The sequence below is a fragment of the Macrobrachium nipponense genome, chromosome 41, assembly GCF_015104395.2.
Source record: "Macrobrachium nipponense isolate FS-2020 chromosome 41, ASM1510439v2, whole genome shotgun sequence".
NCBI classification, from domain to species: domain Eukaryota; kingdom Metazoa; phylum Arthropoda; class Malacostraca; order Decapoda; family Palaemonidae; genus Macrobrachium; species Macrobrachium nipponense.
Genome location: NC_061102.1, coordinates 36,406,007 through 36,427,403, shown reverse-complemented (window position 1 = coordinate 36,427,403; position 21,397 = coordinate 36,406,007). Strand labels below are relative to the sequence as shown.

At 33.5% G+C, this 21,397-nt stretch overlaps 1 protein-coding gene across 2 annotated transcripts in view; it reads right to left on the bottom strand.

The window, feature by feature from the left end:
* The window catches only part of LOC135212692 (huntingtin-interacting protein 1-related protein-like), a 233,418-nt gene that overhangs the window by 33,995 nt on the left and 178,026 nt on the right, over window positions 1-21,397 (bottom strand). Inside the window, exons 12-14 of one of the 2 annotated variants that reach the window (XM_064246371.1) lie at window positions 18,001-18,206; window positions 11,744-11,973; window positions 6,873-7,045 (exon numbers count right to left, since the gene is read on the bottom strand). In XM_064246371.1, coding sequence (XP_064102441.1) covers window positions 6,873-7,045; window positions 11,744-11,973; window positions 18,001-18,206 — 609 coding nt within the window. Of the gene's footprint in view, window positions 1-4,087; window positions 7,046-11,743; window positions 11,974-18,000; window positions 18,207-21,397 lie in introns of those variants that run through there. The other variant, XM_064246370.1, reaches the window with a different exon arrangement.

Here is a 21,397-nt window from a genome sequence, read left to right as displayed (position 1 = left end):
AAGTAACTGTCCAGGGTGTACTTATGTCAATTAAGAGGTTGAAGAACATAATGATAATTAGTTGCTGTGAATAAAAGTGAGATGCAATAGTGCAGAGTAAAGTTTGAATATACTAGTGTATATATTTGTGGATAGGGAAGACTTCAAAAGGAATACATAGGTGAGAAGAACAATTGTCAATTAGTCCAAAGATAAGAGTGATAAAGAAAACTCTATGACTTAGGAGAGCAAAAAATGCCTACTATACAGAGAAATGTATATGGTACAATTTTGATAGATAAGAAAGAGGGACCAAAAAGACTTTTAGGGAAAGAATGGTGAGCGATTGAAAAAGGAGGAGGATTCGCAGATCGAAGTGTCTAAGTGACAGAAAGGGAAAATACTGAATGTGGCATACATGGTATACTGACAAAAAGCTTATGAAAGAAGTGATAGGTAAAATTTGAGATTACTGACAATGATTCAAGCAAATTTGGTGCTGAAAATGATTCAAAAGTTTTTATAGGTGCAAGCACAATGTGATTTATGTTGGTGGAATGGTGTGTTAACTCTCCATGGCTGTTAATACCTTTGTGGAGAGTAATGCAAGATGTGAAAAATATATTAGATGAAGAATATAAGTTAATGGAGAAGAAAATAGGGTTGTGAAGGAAGTATAGAAGGGCAGATGTTTGCAGGTGATAAAGTAATGTGTGAATAGTAAAGAGAAAATCCACAGACTGATGAAACAATATGAAATTGTTTTAAAGGAATCTAAGCATGAGTAAGGTTATGAGATCTGATTTATGATTTTTTGGTCTACTATCCTGGCACTAAAACCATTAGGTTATTCAGTGCCAATGTAAAGTTGAGGGTAAATGGAAATCACAAAGTGAACAGTGAATATGGAATGTGGAAAAATATGGTGGCTCACTGACAGTACAGGCAGTCCCCAGTTACTGGCAGGGGTTCCATTCCCAGGGGTGCGCCAATAAGCGAAAACCACCATTAACCGAAACTCAGTTAATGGCGCTGTTAACTGGCAATCAGCGCCATAAGGTGCTTATGGCACGCCATAATCAGCCTTATGGCACCATAAGCATCCTTATGGCACGCCATAAAAGGCCGAGTTCGGGTTACCGGCACCATAAATCACTGCTTGTAATTGTATTAGGAAGTAAATGTACTGGATGATAGATAAGAGAAAAGGCAAATTACAAACTTATCTGAAAAGTCTGAAAATGAACTCCCTTTGTTATGTCCTAATATTAAATGAATTGATCTTCATACAAATCAACTTAATATTCATTAGCAAACATAAATTAGCAATAGTTCAATAATGGATTCATTCAACCACAAGAGAAAATGTAGCACAGCAAAAAGTCACCTCCACAAGACCAGCTTAGCCAGATCACTATATACAATGAATTGAACTATAAACTAAAGAAACATTCTGATAAAAAATGCAAGTAGTATATGTGGGAATACAGTGAATCCTTTGAAAATCCTTTTATACTGTTATGGAGAAAATATTCACAGTGTACATTTTTGTAGCTCAACTGTAATGTCGAGAACAATAAAAAAAAATGTTTAAAACGGAACTTTATTTTCAACTCCCTGCTAAAGAAAAAAAACTGCTGTGAGCTTGAAACAACCAATAACAGAATAATGGACTGCAGAACTTAATACATACTAAATATAATGTAGTCAGGTACAGTAATACCTCAATCTTACGTGATTCAAGTTGCACGAATTCACAATAGTGCAAACTTTTCATTGGAACCTAACTAATTATCATATGTGAGTATTTCACAGACACAAGAACAGAACCACAACACTTTTTAATCCTGGAGAAACCCTGCAAAAGTGTTTAATTTTTTAAAATGTAATTTATAGGTTTTCAAGCTTTCGTGTGTAAATTAACCCTTAAACGCCTATTGGACATATTTTACATTGACGAAAATTGTCTGTCGGGTGCTTAATTGACGTAAAATACGTCGACACTAAAAATTTTTTTAAATATTCGCGGAAAAATAGTTATAGGCCTACTAGGCAAAAAATTTTGAATCACGCACCTTGGGGGATGCTGGGAGTTCACGGATCAAGCTGCTGTTTTGTTTACAAGCGTTACCCAGGTAGGCATGCGCGAATTTCTTTCTTCTCGCACTAAAAAGTATCAGCGACACATCTCAAAAATTATTTAAGTCACATTGTCGTAATTTTTGCTCCGTTTTACATTAGCCGTTACATAGAGTTTTATATATGAAAATGTGTGCAATTTCATGTAGAATACATACAACAATAAAGAACCCATGGTTGTAGCTTTTATCACTTTTGAAAATTTTCATATAAATCATCATAAGTGCCAAAATTTCAACCTTTGGTCAACTTTGACTTGACCGAAATGGTCGAAAAACGCAATTGTAAGCTAAAACTTACATTCTAGTAATATTCAATCATTTACCTTCATTTTACAACAAATTGGAACTCTCTAGCACAATATTTCGATTTATGGTAAATTTTTGAAAAAGACTTTTCCTTACATCCGCTCAGTAACTCTGCCAAAAAAATCTGAAATTCTTTTGTCAGATTGTCGTAAAATTTGCACCGTTTTATATTAGCCGTTACATAAAGTTTTATATATGAAAATGTGTGCATTTTCATGAAGAATACAACAAAAAATAACCCATGGTTGTAGCTTTTATCAGTTTTGAATTATTTTCATATAAATAACAATAAGTGCCAAAATTTCAACCTTCAGTCAACTTTGACTCGACCGAAATGGTCGAAAAACGCAATTGTAAGCTAAAGCTCTTACATTCTAGTAATATTCAATCATTTACCTTCATTTTGCTACAAATTGGAAGTCTCTAGCACAATATTTTGATTAATGGTGAATTTAAAAAAAAAACTTTTTCCTTACATCCGCACGGTAACTCTGCCGAAAAAATCTGAAATTCTTTTGTCAGATTGTCGTAATGTTTGCGCCGTTTTATATTAGCCGTTACATAAAGTTTTATATATGAAAATGTGCACAATTTCATGTAGAATAACACAATAAACAACCCATGGTTGTAGCTTTTATCATTTTTGAAATATTTTCATATAAATAAAGATATATAGAAAAAATTCGTCGGTCAACTTTAACTCAACCGAAATGGTCGAAAACTGCAATTGTAAGCTACAACACTTACAGTCTAGTAATATTCAATCAATTACCTTCATTTTGCAACAAACAGGAAGTCTCTAGCACAATATTTTGATTTATAGTGAATTTTTGAGGAAATATCATGTTGTGATAATATTTCCTCTGTGTTGCTTTGATCGTTTTACAATTTGTTATATACCAAAATCATCGCAATTTAGTGTACAACACAACAACAAAAAATTAACTCATTAGCTTTAACCGTTCGGCTCACAGCACAATTTGTATACAATTATATATGAAATTTTTTTTCGCTCTGTCATATATTCCAATATTTATATATGATAATGATATTTTTTTTCATTTCTGATAGTTACATTCAAAACTTCAGGCAAAAAAAAAAAAAAAAAAACATAAATGAACTTTTAATCTTGAAAACTAAGCGTGCTGTGATTTTTTGAAAAAAAAAAAAAACTTTTTTTCCGATTTGGCACTCACTCCCAAACGTCGCCGGCATACGGGAGACACTTTCGTAAATACTGGCTCGGCGTTTAAGGGTTAAACAACATTAAATAATGTGCATGTGTGTCTTTTTTTTATGGTACATGAAGTATGTGCTATATTTATCAATACATATTTTCAATTAGTATTTTAAAGAAATAACCATTCCATTTTACTTCTAAGTAAAACAACTCTTCTCTTTCTCTCTCTCTTACTGAGATGAGAGAATTTTTCTGGTACATCTGCTATATGTTTATTAATATTTTCAAATAATAATAATAATAATACCTGTAATGACATTATGATGCATATAAAGAATTCTTTCTATCATCTTTCTTTTTAACTCCACAGAAGCTCTAAGTCCAGGGCTGTCAAATATGTCAAGCAATGTGACAGGATGGAGAGTTTTGCATATTAGCGATCTCTCTCTCTCTGAGTATGTAAACACCCTTCTATATAACTTAGAGTTGTATTAGTCAAAATAAAAACTGTTGTTCATGAAAAAGGAATTTCAGAACAAAGAGAAAGAAACAGAATAAAGAATTTCTTAAAAGTGGTTGAGAAGACTTCTTAAAGTAGAGCAGTCAGTTGGAAGGGGAAGACAGAAATATGATGTACGTATGTAATCTTCACACACTCCTACTCCTTTATTTTTACCAACAATTTATTTAATTTTTTAAGGATAATGTATTAAGCTAACTTTTAAATGAAATTACAGTAACTTTAATTTCATTTAAAAGTTATCTTAATATTTAGGGAGCATGATCAGGGTCATGTTTAGTGTTCAAACTCTAGAAGTAAGCCTTTATTAGCATTTTTTGAGACCTGCCAAACTTGCGCAAAACTTATCCTTGCATGAAGGGATCTGGAACCTAAACTCACGTAAGTTTAGGGTATTACTGTACTACCTCTCATATGTTAATAATAATTTCCAGTAAGTTTTTGAAAAAGCTTTGTTTATTTACTACTAACTATATCTAGCACTCATGTTCGCACATACTGAAAAAGGGAAATAAAATTAAACGCTGGTCCTTCATCATTCAAAATATTTCAGTTATTTCAGCTATCCTTATAGATAATATAAAAAAAAGAAGGGGATAAAATTAGTTTTTTTTCTCTCTCACTCACAGACCATTTGAGTTACATGATCTTCTGCTGCCTACTGTTAATTACAATAACTGAAAAATCTATCTCTAAACATATGATGCATTCTATTACATAAACCTTATTAATCTTGTGGTTTTGCTGATTATGACAGCATCATCGGCATATGTTAAGCCAATAATGTTTATATTGCTGCTACACTCTAAACTTTCTCTTCCATCACTAACTGACAGTACCCAATACTGTATTTATGTTGAGACATTTCAGACCTTAATACCACTCCTTGCTGCCACACAAAGAGTGCAGATGACAAACCCTTCAAATGTTGGACATGCACCAATGCAAGTTTAATCAGGGTGTATAGGTAATTCTTTCCTGCTATTAGCCCAACGGTCCAAAGGTAACAAGCACTTTGCTGTATCATAAATACTTTACTTCTTACAAAGTAGCACCTACATTTAAAGAAATTTAATCTTGGCTGTCAACGCCTCCTGGAGATCATGGCAACACCTTCCTAGAAGATCAGATATGCTTGCATACTGTCTTTCTGTCGCAGAATAGAGACCATACAGTGCCATGAGTGCATACTGTCTTTCTGTAGCAGAATAGAGACCATATAGTGCCATGAGTGGACCTTGCACGGTGCACCACAGGCAATACTTGAGGATGCTTAAGGATGTTTGCAACATCCCTTTAGCCTTTACCTACACCCATTTTTTTGGCCTTAAACTTTAGCTCCATTATCTCCAACTATTACTTCTTGGCACAACTGTGGGGTTTTTCTCCCCAGTTTCACCTTGTACTTTATCTCATTTATTTTCTAGGTCTCTATTTTGCTGTTCAACCATTCCAACTACCTCTTTTCACTTTATTGCAGAATGGCTGAACAATCTTGTTTCCAGGCAACCAACCATGTCACTTGTATATACACTAATAATAACTAGACCAAGAACACTACTTTGTAGTACTCCAGACATAATAGGTCTTGGTTCACTGAAGATTCTATCAACAGCAATTTTCTGCTGCCTACTTATGGTCTGGAAATTTTTTTTAGAAGATATTCCATCAACACCTTTTGTTGCCCAATTTGTGAAAATTAACTCACCATGGAAACACCTAATTTGAAATTTCTCCTTGGTACATAAAAAAAACTTTGGTTATGTGTGTCAGTTACTTTTTTCCCATCTCTGTCATTTAGGAAAAATGTACAAATATTCGGTGAAACTTCTTCTGGAGTGAAATAATGAAGGTTTAGGAAATTAATTTCTAAAGTGGGAGTGGATGTCACATGGAAACAGATAGCTAACTACCTAGATTTGTTTGAAGTCAGTTTGCTGTCTAGGTTCTGCTTTAAAAACACATCTCTGATCTACTTACATTGAGGTGCCTGCATATTCTAAGTACCTAGTGCAATTACGCAAAACTACCAAAAATAGTCATATGACAACTGCGAAAACTTGTGCTAATGGGAATTTAGACTAGTCATTTTAGTCACTAAAAACCTTTACACTATTAGGACTCCTTGAAGTAACCATGATAACAAATGTAATCACCAAACAAACAAATATGTATGATTTTACAAGGATAATACTAATCGTCAAGGGAATAAAAGTACTAGATACAATTACTGGTTCAAGTCCTATCCACTATGCCTTCTCTACGTAATGCAGCAGGCACTGTAGGTATGTTCAACAGTACTACATTGTTCCCCCGTATTAGCAGGGGATGCGTACCAGACCGCCCCGCGAAGTGAAAACCCCTATAAAAATGCTTAAAACTGCCTATTTTGTTAGATAAAACTCAAGAAAAACCCACTAAAAATGTTTATACAGTTTTTTAATAGTCTTATCACAAAAAGTGCATTTTATAATTAAATAATAAAACAGGAATTTGTGGATGTTTCTCATAGAAAAATACTGCGGATAGGAGAATTTTCCACAAATAATGGGAGTATATGTTCCAGAGAGGGATCCACAAATATGTGAGTCCACGGATACATGAGTACATGAATACAGGGGGTTCACTGTAGTGTAATTTCATCCTAATTTTCATATTTTGTCCATCACATACACAATCATGCAACTGGAATAGTACTATACAGGGTCAATGGTAACTTTACTGAACAGTACAATAGGAAACTTACTACTTCTTCCCAGCCTTCCAGCTCACCAGCTAATTGATAATGATGTTTCCTCAGCGCAGCAAGTTTTTTCCTCTCATTCTCAAGTTGTTTCTCTGTTTCTAACATCTTAACCAGAGTCTCCATCTCAAGTCTTTTGGCTGAATGAAGACTCAACTTGGAGAAGTCAAGTGTATCTGAAATAGCAGTTAATTCTATACTATGTACTATATATATATATATCATTGTACAAGTAAAATTTAATTATGAAAATATCAGGATACAAGGAACAAATAAATCCAATAATCCAGGTTTTGTCTGCCTCTGTTGTTTATTTCTCTGGCATAAAGCCATATATGATTCAATTCTTCAACTTAATCAGACCATGTTGGGCGACTCTTGAAAGCATAGCTGTTGTCAGCTATTTGCATACTCAGTTTTCATTACCAAAAGGTAAATAGCTGTTTTATACAGTGAAGTAGTGTGCTTTAATATACGTACAATGCACTTTAGTATAATATATTAGTTTCAAGCTTAAACAGGGCATTCCCAAGTTCTTATACTTGTAAAACAGTTGTTATTGGGAATTTATACATAACCTAAGCCATGATTTGTTTTCACCTTATATTAAGTTATGATTTTAAACTTTGCATTTGTTCTACCATTAAATACAACTATTAATTACACATTTTTACCATTTTTCTGTGTAATGCATAAACTTTATAGCTTTCTCTTGACTTTTAAGTTTTGAAATACAAGTAGTACCTAGGAACTATATGTGAACACTTAGTTTTGAACTCTAGATTTACAGTATCGTAAACTTGGGCCAAGACAAATTTTTCACACAAATCATGCTTGTTAATATGTCTGATAGAAATATTGGCTTCAGAGATACAAGATGATTTTTACTTAATCTAGTGAATAACTAGGGAAAAACACTTTTATAAGTATTTTCTCATCATTGCTTATTTGGTGTTCTTTCAATATGGCTGCATCCAAATGTGCACACAAGAAAGGTACACAGGGTTGTGCAGAGTAGTGAAAATGAAAACTAGCAGTGATCTCAAGCAGTATAAAAATTGACTGATCTCATAAATATTTATATTTAATCTACTGAGAAGTCCAATTGCTTGCAACTTTCAGGTAACTAGAAACAAGATAAACTAATTTTTATGTATTATTATCATTATTATTATTATTATTATTATTATTATTTTTTTTTTTTTTTTTTTTTTTTTTTTTTTTTTTTTTTTTGCTCTATCACAGTCCTCCAATTCGACTGGGTGGTATTTATAGTGTGGGGTTCCGGGTTGTATCCTGCCTCCTTAGGAGTCCATCACTTTTCTTACTATGTGCGCGGTTTCTAGGATCACACTCTTCTGCATGAGTCCTGGAGCTACTTCAGCATCTAGTTTTTCTAGATTCCTTTTCAGGGATCTTGGGATCGTGCCTAGTGCTCCTATGATTATGGGTACGATTTCCACTGGCATATCCAATATTCTTCTTATTTCTATTTTCAGATCTTGATACTTATCCATTTTTTCCCTCTCTTTGTCTTCAACTCTGGTGTCCCATGGTATTGCGACATCAATGAGTGATACTTTCTTCTTGACTTTGTCAATCAACGTCACGTCTGGTCTATTTGCACGTATCACCCTATCCGTTCTGATACCAAAGTCCCAGAGGATCTTTGCCTGATCATTTTCTATCACTCCCTCAGGTTGGTGCTCGTACCACTTATTACTGCAAGGTAGCTGATGTTTCTTGCACAGGCTCCAGTGGAGGGCTTTTGCCACTGAATCATGCCTCTTTTTGTACTGGTTCTGTGCAAGTGCCGGGCATTCGCTTGCTATGTGGTTTATGGTTTCATTTTTTGTATTGCACCTCCTACATATGGGAGAGATGTTATTTCCGTCTATCATTCTTTGAACATATCTGGTTCTTAGGGCCTGATCTTGAGCTGCCGTTATCATTCCTTCAGTTTCCTTCTTTAGCTCTCCCCTCTGTAGCCATTGCCATGTGTCATCGCTGGCTAGTTCTTTAGTCTGTCTCATGTATTATCCGTGCATTGGTTTGTTGTGCCAGTCCTCTGTTCTGTCTGTCATTCTCGTCTCTGTATATTTCTGGGTCTTCATCTACTTTTATTAGTCCTTCCCATGCACTCTTTACCCACTCGTCTTCACTGGTTTTCAGATATTGCCCCAGTACTCTGTTCTCGATGTTGACGCAGTCCTCTATACTTAGTAGTCCTCTCCCTCCTTCCTTTCGTGTTATGTATAGTCTGTCCGTATTTGCTCTTGGGTGTAGTGCTTTGTGTATTGTCATATGTTTCCTGGTTTTCTGATCTATACTGCGGAGTTCTGCCTTCGTCCATTCCACTATTCCTGTGCTGTATCTGATTACTGGCACTGCCCATGTGTTTATGGCTTTTATCATATTTCTGGCATTGAGTTTTGACTTGAGTATCGCCTTGAGTCTCTGCATATATTCTTTCCTGATCGTGTCCCTCATCTTTTGGTGTTTTATATCCCCTCCTTCCATTATTCCCAGGTATTTGTATCCTGTCTCATCTATGTGTTTGATATTGCTCCCATCTGGTAGCTTTATCCCTTCAGCTCTCGTTACTTTGCCTTTTTGTATGTTGACTAAGGCGCATTTTTCTATTCCAAACTCCATCCTGATGTCCCCAGATACAATCCTTACAGTCTGGATTAGGGTATCTATTTTCTTCATGCTCTTACCATACAGCTTGATGTCGTCCATGAACACCAGATGGTTGATTCTGTTGCCTCTTTTCTTGAGTTGGTACCCAGCATCCATCTTCTGTAGTACTTTTGTCATGGGAATCATGGCTACTACGAAGAGTAGTGGGGACAGTGAGTCGCCCTGGAAGATCCCTCTCCTGATATTAACCTCTGCTAGTCTTATTCCAGAGCTTGTAAGTATTGTACTCTAGTTGTGCATCGTATTTTTGAGGAAGCTGATGGTGTTTTCCTCTGCCCCATATATTTTCAGGCATTCTATTAGCCATGTGTGTGGTATCATGTCGAAGGCTTTCTTATAGTCTATCCATGCCATGCTTAGGTTGGTTTTCCTTCTCCTACTGTTCTTCATTACCATTTTGTCTATCAGGAGCTGGTCTTTTGTGCCCCTACACTTCCTTCTGCAGCCTTTCTGTTGGTGGGGGATGGTGTTTGTCTCCTCTAGGTAATTGTATAGCCTTTCACTGATGATACCTGTTAGTAACTTCCACATTATTGGTAGGCAGGTGATAGGCCTGTAGTTACTGGCTATATTTCCCTTATTCTTGTCTTTTTGTACTAAGGATGTTCTTCCTGTGATCATCCATTTGGTGCATGGTGATTTGAGATACAATGCTGGAGTTGTTCTGCTATTCGTGGGTGTAGGGCCTTGAAGTTTTTGAGCCAGTATCCATGGACTTCATCGGGACCTGGGGCTTTCCAGTTTGCATTTCCTTTAGTTGGTGTCTGACTGTGTCTGTCGTGATCTCTGTGAATCTTTGTTTTATTCTCCCTGTTTCTTCTTTTATCATTATTATTATTATTATTATTATTATTATTATTATTATTTATTATTATTTTAGTATTATTTATTATTATTATTATTATTATTATTCTTAGTATTATTATTATTATTATTATTATTTTATTATTATTATTATTTTATTTATTATTATTTTTTTATTTTTTTATTTATTATTATTATTATTAATTTATTTATTTATTTTTATTTATTATTATTTTATTATTTATTATTAAATTATTAAATTATTTATTATTTATTATTAATTATTAATTATTTTATTATTTTATTATTTATTTTTATTCATTATTATGTATTATTATTATTATTATTTATTATTATTATTATTATTATTATTATTATTTCTTATTATTTATTATTTATTATTTTTATTATTTATTATTTATTATTAATTATTATTTATTATTTATTATTATTATTATTATTACTTTATTTATTATTTATTATTTTATTATTTATTTATTATTTATTATTTATTATTATTATTATTAATTATTAATTATTATTATTATTATTTAATTATTAATTATTATTATTTAATTATAATTATTTATTATTAATTAATTAATTATTCTTATTAATATTAATTATTATTAATTATTATTAATTTATTATTATTATTATTATTATTTTTATTTATTTTTCTTATATTATTATTTATTATTTATTCTTTATTATTAATTATTTAATTATTTAATTATTTTTAATTTTACTTATTAATTGTTAATAAAATAATTATTTAATTATTTTTTTTTTATTTATTTATTTATTATTTATTTATTATTTATTATTTATTTATTTATTTATTAATTTTATTTAATTATTAATTATTTAATTATTTTTATTAATTTTATTATTAATTAATTAATTGAATTCTTTTGGGGTTAACTAATTAATTAATAATTAATTAATTAATTAATTAATTAATTATTAATTATTAATTAATTCATTATTATTATTAATTATTATTATTCTATTCTTATTAATTCCTTATTCTTAATAATTATATTGATAAAAATATTTGCTTTTGGTAAAAGTTAATTATAAACCCTCAGGAAACCTATATATGAGTCACTTACCATTCAACATAAGAAATACTTAAATTATAATTATTACTTAAATTATTTATTATTATTAATTATTATTATTATTATTATTATTATTATTCTTAATAATATATTATGAATAAAATAATTTGCTTTTGGTAAAATTAATTATAAACATCAAAAGGAACCTTGATATATGAGTCCCATAAACACTTATTCAACATCAGAAATACTTAAATTCTGTTGAATGCAAGAATATATTTATCTGAATTAATATCAACTTACTTGCAGTCGAAACCTTATCACGACAGTTTTCTGCTGTTGCAACTACAGTTCCTGTTAAGGTTGATATAGTCTTGGCAGCAGCATTCAAGTTTGCAAGTTTGATGCTAGATCTATCTGCTTTGACTCTAGATGACATGACAAGCTGCATAGATGAAGCAGCAATTTCACGTGAAGCTACAATCACTTCTTCAAATTTACCCTTTCCAGTTACAACCTGGTCAGCTGCAGTCCTGTAAAATCATGGGATAACAAATAATTGTTCGATAAAATAAAACATTATACCACACTACAAGGTAAAATATCAACTCTTTGAGATTCCTTGGCTATAGCTAAATTTGTCTATAGTATATAATACATATACATGTACAACTTCATGATTCTATTATGACCTGCAATATCTGCTACAATCTTGCAACAGGCTACAATCACATCCCACTGCAGGTGTCATTCAGTACCCCATCCCTCCCTACCGTGAAGCCCCTAACTAACCGCCCACCAGCTGTAAACTGGGATTTTAAAACCCAACAGAAAACCAGATACTTTAGGGCGATTACGGAAGGAACCCAGGTTGCGGTTAATAGTTCAACCAGCAGACGCTTTACTTTGTACTTACACAAATTATAGAAATGACCACCACAGGAGGGATCTGAATGGATTCTATTTGAAAATAATCTCCCCTATGCTTGCTTCAGGCAGGGCTGCCTTTAGATTTCGTCAAGGTAATTCTCGTAATATACCTGGATGGAATGACTTGGTTAAAGATCTGTATACATACTCAAGAGAAATGTTTTTTACTGTGGAGACAAACTGGTAGCCCAAGGGACGGACACTGCATTACTAATGAGACAGGCGAGAGCGCAGTTCAAACCTGCTCTTAAACACTGCAGATTAAATGAAAAACGACTAAGAGCCAATGCAATGTCTAGAAACTTGGATTATCCTCGTCTTTAGAAAGATATACAGTCCTTAAATCCCAAAACTAAAAAGCTGTCACAGAGAGTAGGGGAAGCAGTCGAAGACGAGGCTATCGCAACTATGTGGGGCAACCACTTCAGCAATAGCCTGAATTGCATAAACGATCAAAATTCCCAAAGGGATGTAGATAACCTCCTTACTGAAAACATTGTTTCATTTTACAGATCATATTACTGCAGGTAACATCAGCGACGCCATAAACAGCCTACCTAATAATAATTCATCCTGCTATGATGGTCTTCCCGCAGAGGCTTTCAAATTCTGCCATCCGCTAATTTACATTTTGCTAGCTGCCCTATTCAATGCGTGCATAATTCACCAGTTTCTTCCAGACTCCCTACTCTTAGTTCACTTAATACCATTAATCAAAAACAAGCTAAAGGATGCAGCTGACCCTGGCAATTACTGGCCAATTGGAATCACAATGATCACGTTGAAGATACTCGAGTCGGTTCTTCTAGTGAGACTTCTCCCCTTTCTACACACCACTGACAACCAGTTCAGATTTAAAGCAAACTACTCAACCAACACCTGCATCTACATCTACATACTGAAAGAATTGCCGAACTATTACCTATCATCAGCCTCTCCTGTTTTCCTTTGTTTTGTGGATGTGAGAAAAGCATTTGCCAGAGTAAACTACCTGAAGCTCTTCCTGAAGCTGCATAAAAGAGGCACACCTCTATATTTAATTGTCATTTTATACTGCTGCTTCTCCAAGCAGCAATTCTGTGTCAAATGGGGTAACGTATTATCGTACACCTTCAGCTCCCCAAATGGGCTTCGGCAAGGGGCCATTCTATACCTGTTTAATACGTAAACAGATGCCTTGAATGTCAAACAGAACTCACTCCTAATCAGATGCACTGTCAATGAAACAACTATAAACAACCTCTGTCATGCCGACGATTCAGTTCCGATTTCCCCATCAGTGCAAGGTCTCCAATGACTCATCGACATTTGCTGCCAATATGCAGAGGAATTTGATATCCTATACAACGAAACTAAGACCAGTGCATGTCACTGATCCCGAGACTGCTTAAGCATATTGCAGAGCCACAAATTTTCCTCGGAAATCATCAGCTGGAATTCGTGCATGAACTTCCGTATTTAGGTCACATTATCACGAACAACCTACAAGACACGGCAGACATTGAACAAAGGCGTCGTAAACTATGTGCAACTGGCAACATGATTGCAAGAAGGTTTGCCTTCTGTCACCGAGACGTGAAACTGCTGCTCTTCCACTCGTATTGCTACAGTATTTACGGGTGTTCCCTCTTGATAAACTATACCCGAGAGACCATGAGACGTATCAATTTTGTGCATAATGACATTCTGAGATGCTTCACAAACACTCCTCGCTACCACTCCACCACACAGATATTCATAGAAAACTGCCTGGACAATTTAAAAATCATTGTAAGGCGAACAATGTCCAGTCTGTTAACCAGAGTGAGAAACAGCAGCAATTCGCTCATACAAAGCATCCTAAGGAGTGAAGCAAGAAGATCTAAATTGTGGGAAAGATGGGAAAATGAGACCCTTGTTCCCCAAAAGGACTTAATCTCTGTATTGGGAACATTGGTTCTCCAGGATTGTGGGAAGTACCATAATTTCTACAAAAACAAAGACAGCCTCCGTGGCTTTAGCTGCTAAGGAGGATGACTATAATCTTTGCAGTTTCTGTACTATTAAGACAGACTAAATGTCATTCTGTATGGGGAGAAGCAGCGCTGTCCTGATATTCCATCTCAATCGTGTGTGTATTTTTTTTTTTAAAGGACACAGTGGTATGTGACCAAGGGTTACCAGCATAAATATCAGGACCAGGTATTGGTGTCCTGATTCTCACAGCTTTGGAGGGATAGGAGCATTAGGAAATGTCAGTACAAAGGAAGCAGAATGATCTTCCTCCTGAGAGATTTCTGGCTCTAAAGGAGATTTAAGAGAGCCACTCAAATTCTTGGCCCTAGGGCTTTTGTTAGTACAGTTAGTATGCTCCTAGGACCTCAAATTCTTGGTGAAAGAACCAATCTCTGTATGACTGGCTTTTCTAGTCTCTGTTTGGAGGACTGAAAAGTCTTGACAACAATATCCAATTCAATGTCTAATACAACTGAATTCCTGGTGGGAATCTTGAATTGCATTTTGATCTTCTTGATATTCCTGAAACTTAAACCAAGCCTCAGATGGAATCTCCTTATTATAAACCATTGTCTGGAGAGATTGGGCTATGGCAGCTGCATTATCACTGGCTAGCAAAGGATTGGGATTCTTGGATAAAGGCCTGTGATCCATCTGAGTATATGCACTTTAGGGGAAGGAGGGGGCTATGCGTATTTTGGTCCTCCTTAACATCAGATGATTCCATGGGAGAACCCACTATCTCTTTTGGGGGCTCACCTTCATACAAAATTACAAGCTGTGGCCCTGAGCCCTCCAGGTTCAACTGGGCAAGCTAAGAGGTATGTTACACTTCTTGCCCACTATTTGAGGCATCTACCCTATAATGAATCCCTCTTCATCTCCACTGGAGGAGTAATTCAGACATATCTTGAATTCCAGTGTCTTGTATAGTGACCCAGACATGGAATCTGCTCTGGGGGAGGAGGGAGACACTCTTTGCCAGAGTTCTGTTGCAAAAATGAATTCTCTCCCCCTGTGCTCACCTACTGAAACCTTAAACCCAGTGAGCTAGTCTAAATTGAGCTTTTTCATCCTATCCCCACTTGCACAGTGGAGTATGCAGTTTACAGTAGAGCCAGCAAACCTTTGTGTCTAGCTTATTAGCATCCCATGGTGAGGATCAATAGAATGGGAGCCACATATATCTCAAAAGCAGAACACACACTAGGATGAAACCGACCAACTTGGTTGCAAGTGTATCTCTGTGACAAATGATGAGACAAGCTCAGTTAGTGATATTCTTTTTTTAATATAATATAATTAATGATGTCATCACTTTCAATTATGATTACCAGAGGTACCATTGCATTAACAAAAACTGGGAAAAAATCTCTATCCTGCAAAAGAAAAAATCTCTATCCTGCAAAAGAAAAAACAACTACTGTATAAGAACTAGGTTTTACCAGAGTAAGACCCTGCAATCTGGTTAAGCAGTAGGCTGATAGGCAAGAAATTAGAGGTACTGCAATACCAATACAGTATTTTTGAGCTAGGCTATCCTATTAAGAGCTAGCCTAACAAATCTTATTCAAAATGCAATATTATATAAGATACTCTGGTATATAAGATACTCTCTGGTGGTGCTATATTTTAAATTATCATTAAATATCAGGAGTGCAGACGCTCCTCTATTTACGAACGAGTTATGTTCTGAGCCCCTGTTCATATCTTGATCTGTAAGTCCAACTTGATAGACTCAGTTAATACATACAGTACTATTTATGCTTTTTCATACTAAAACAGAATGCTAGTACTGTACTGTATTTTATTGAGTATTTTATTTATACAAATATGTTAAACAAATACATTTAATACATTAAGCAAATTATGATAATATAATACTGTAGTAAAGTTTTATTATAAGATCACAATTGCTCATATCTCTGAAAGTTCGTAAGTTCCAAGTGTTTATGTAAGGTGTGTCTGTATTGATATCTGCAGGCTAAGGAATTAAAACTAACCTAGCAAACCTACAAATACCACAAACAAACTATTTTGGATGATAGTGTATTATAAATATTAATTATCAGTGTTGTAAAAAAAAATTTTAATTTACAGAAATATTTCTCATATTTGGAGGGCTAGTGTAGTTCATAATTAATTAGCCTGCAAATCAAAATTGCAATACCACATACATAAGGGGTACTATAGTTTAAATCCTCAATAATTATCTGACTAATACTCAGAATAGCAATTCTGTCGGTTACTGAATCTTGCCTGAGAGATCAAAATTATAGTACCACCCATAAAGGGTGGTATTATATTGCAAATTATTATAAGCCATCAGTGAATACAGGATTGTAGCAATAACTTTAAATTTAGCAAAAACTATATACAGGCAGTCCCCGGGTTACGACGGGGGTTCCGTTCTTGAGACGCGTCGTAAGCCGAAAATCGTCGTAAGCCAGAACATCATCAAAAGTCCTAAGAAAACCTTACTTTTAATGCTTTGGGTGCATTGAAAACTATGTAAACTGCATTCTTATGGCCTTTTTCATAAAAAAAAAACCTTCAAATATTGATTATTTTGCATTTTTGGTGTCATATTTCATCTGCCAGATGAGCATTGTAGGCGTCGTAACCCTGGAACATGCGTCGTAACTCTGGAACATGCGTCGAAACCCTGGAAATAATGTCTGATGAATATAATTGAAAAGCGTCGTAACCTCGGAACGTCGTAAGCCGAGACCGTCGTAACCCGGGGACTGCCTGTATAGTGTGTTATCAGTTATAATTAGTTTGATAAAGTGAACCAGCAAAGGAAAGTATTTTCAACATCCTGCTAGGAGGGAGCCTCAATGATTTGCTAAACTGAGCTGCTGTAATGTAACACCTTTACAGATCCATATGAAGTATTTATAAAAATGGAAAAACCCAATATCACATTCAACTGGGGGAATTCCAGAATTAACATGTCTCAGCACCACTTGTCAAACTGAAGTTTAACAAGTTTTAAAAAGGCAGCTAAGCTTAAAGACTCCTAAATGCATGTTCCATTAGCCTAACAATGAACCCCCTACCCTGATCAGAGCAGATGTAGATTATGGTTAAAAACTTGCAAGTACAGCAGTGTGATATATTTTCATGAGGAGCTTCTGCCCATGTACTAAACTTTCCTCAGCAGATACAAAAACATCTTGGTATTTTGTAACAAAGACACAAGAGAAAATATGAACATAAATGATTCATGCACCACTGCTGTCTCTGTGTAAGAAGGGTGAATAATAATACACTAGGTAACTGCCACTAGGCATGGAAAAGGGCTTTCCTGCCTTGCACCATTTATACCCGTACATCATTGTGTCCCCAAGCACTATTCAGGCCAAGATCAGCTATAAGAGAATTCTTCTTTCTGGTTGGTCTGTCTTATGGAGGCCCTGGTAGGACCATAAAGGCAATTCCTTTGAGTACAAACAATGGCTAGGCTATTTAAAAATATTTTACTAGTCTATTTAAAAATATTTTATTCATTTTTATTCTCTTATGTTTTTAATATCTTTCTTAAACTGTAATTTCATTCATAACTATGACTCACTCTAAAGTCAATTAATAAAGGTATCTAAACAATATACGTACATATGCACTGTACTTACATGAGTGTCTGACATGCTAAAGCTACGGTCTTGGCCCCAGAGATAAGTCCCTCAGTCCAGCGGTGGTTACGTTTATAAAATTCATGAGGACATGCTCCACCTTTACCAGCTGCAACTATTTCAGCTTGTAAATCAGAAGCACGTTGAACTAGCTGACGCACAGCTGCCATTAAATCACTGCATGTGCCCAAAATACTCTCGCTTACCTATTAACAGGAGAAATGTAGTAGAAAATTTATCCAAATTTATCATCTCTGTTAAAAAGAATCAATATGAAAATGAGTATTTGCTCCCATGTAAAATGAACTCATTTTACACCATAACAAGTATAATTTCACCATGGCACAATATGGTAATACATCCCAACATATAACAAATTCTGGTAAAATTTTTCAACAGTACAAAACTGTTAAAATAAGTTAGATTACTTTTAACATTAGTATGTTAGAACACTCTATAGATGAGATACTAAACTACATGTCAAGTTAATACTCCAACTTTTAAGATATCCACCTATAAAACTTTTGATTAGGAACCTCAAATTCTGTAAATTATCTCAACACCAACTAAGATACCTCAAATTCTGTAAATTAATCTCAACACCAACTAAAACACGGCACAACACAAAAGCACAAACTGCATTACACAGTACACTTGCAAAAAACTGAATATTTTGATTAAAAAACATGACTATTGGGTAACATAAATGATGGAATTCGCATTCAATATTTATTGCGTTGCATGAATTAAGTTCTTGAATAATGATGTAAGTTGATAAGTTACAAGTATTGCATGTCAAATTGAAAAATATTTTCAAGTATGTGTGTGTATATATTACCTTATATACTCGCATAACACGCAATCTCGCATATCATGCGACCCTCCAAATTTTCACCCTCAAAAAATTATTTTATCACGTATCTCACGTATCATGCGAGTTAAATTTATGAGACCAAAATTGAACAATAGGCTAATCTCCTTTCCTCCTCTTTATCTATTCCATTTTTTAGTTAGGCTAACCCCTTTTTCTCCACCTCTTAATCTATCCCATCTTCTAGTTAGATTTAAAAAAGTAAAAGAGAATGCAAAAAGTATCTGTAGTAATGATATATTTGTTTGGAAAATGCATACAGCCAGAAACAGCTGATTTGCTATGAACAACCAATCTGATAACAAAAGCCTTTTTGCTTGCATTTCAACCATGGTACGATAGTAAAAATGACCACAGTTATGTCACAAATGACGTTAAGGAGAATAGGACTGATACATTTTTACATTACAGGTAGTAGTCGACTTACTACCGCAATTAGTTATGACCAACTAGTCACAAATTAGGACGTAAGTCGACCAGTGTTAATTTTCCGTAAGAATATTATACTAGCCTAGTCTACACTAGGGTAATCAGCACCATCTTTACTTATAAGGTAGCCTAGCCTACACTACACAGCATACTTTATACGTATATGGCATAGTAATTATTAATTGCAGCTAATTCTCTAGGTTCAATGCACATTGGCTTATGATAATTCAGTACAAAGAGAAATTGAATAACATTTAGCAAGTTAGCCTCGCATATACGATGCTGATGATATTGTGGTACATATATTGTATATACGTATACGAATACAGTAGCCTAGCCTTCAGTATACTGTATACTACATATACGATATAATTTAGTAATTTATTAATATAAGCCAATTTTGGAGGTTCAAATGCATTCTATGACATATCAGTAGAAAACAATGGACACGAAACGGGGATCAGTTTCGGACCAACATCGGCATACCTAATTGAGCGATGTCAGGCTGCTGATGGCTAGTATATTTACGAAATAAAAACAATGAATATGCTTCTTTTCTGTGATTCTTTTAAAAAGTTATATATTACAGTATCCAATAATATTGTGTGTATCCTCATATTATCATACCATAAAATACTGAAAAAGCAGCCAGTGTTTTGGATTAGAAATCAGCAGATTTAAGTTTACTGGAGTTATATCTTTGTTGCCAATGCACGATAATAGTACAATAAAGATGAAAGTCGCAAACTTCAGTATAGTAGTACCTTCTAACTCAACTGCAAACAAAGAGAGAAATGAGTTTTAATCAAAACTACTGGGCATGAATAGAACACATTGTACTGTTTTCACTCCAATAAAAGATAAATACGTAAAGCTCATAGTATTCTGATGAGATAAAGTAAAAATATTGAATGGAATCTGTTGGTTTTTGTTTACGCAATAAACATGCCTTCAGTGCCATCTACTAACACAAAAATAACTAAACTTTATTCACAAACGATACATTTTTAAGTGATATTTCCACTTGAAAACACTGTATAACGTAAAAGTAACCTTATCTCATGTAAATAGATTATCTTGAGATTCATTTGGGCTAACTAGAAGCAAGAAAGTTGCTCTGATTTGAGTTCAACACAGCAAAACATACTTACTCTCAATCGCCCTCAGCTGATTTTCAAACCCAAACATGATTGCTATGTTTGTATTCCATAATACAAACAAAAAGTAATATGAAAATACATATAATATTATTGGATGCAGTGATGAAAAACATAACTTTTTAAAAGACCCAAGGAAAAGATCCAAAACCATTATGCTTGTATTTTATCATACGATACTAATATATGATTATTACATACTCAAATTTTATATCTAATGTAAGATGCCACCCCCTTAAAATCAACTCCTAAATTAAGGCTTCAAAAGTCGCATGATATGCGAGTATATAAGGTATATGTATGTGTATGTACATATATACACAACACCACACACACAAATCACACACACACACACACACACACTATATATATATATATATATATATATATATATATATATATATATATATATATATATAGATATATATGTAATGTTTTGTATATTTTTATATTAAGATATATGATATATATATTAATATTAATAACGTATAAGATATAATAAATAGTATATAGATATAGATATATATAGATATTATTATATATATATATATATATATTATCTATATATATTAATTATATCTATATATATATAATATATATATATATACATATATATACATATATTACATATATATATATATATATATATATATATATATATATTATATATATAATGTAAAATATTGTGTCTGCGAGTAAAGGACGTTCAGTCGAAAGATCTACAAACCCCGTTGTTCAGGATTTTATTTATTTATATATATATATTATTATATAATATTATATTATAATATAATAATATAATAGTTAAGATTATATAGTATATATATAATATGTTATATATATATATATATATATATATATATTATATATATATATATATATAGTATATATATATAGTATATATATATATTATATATATATTAATATAAATATCTATTAT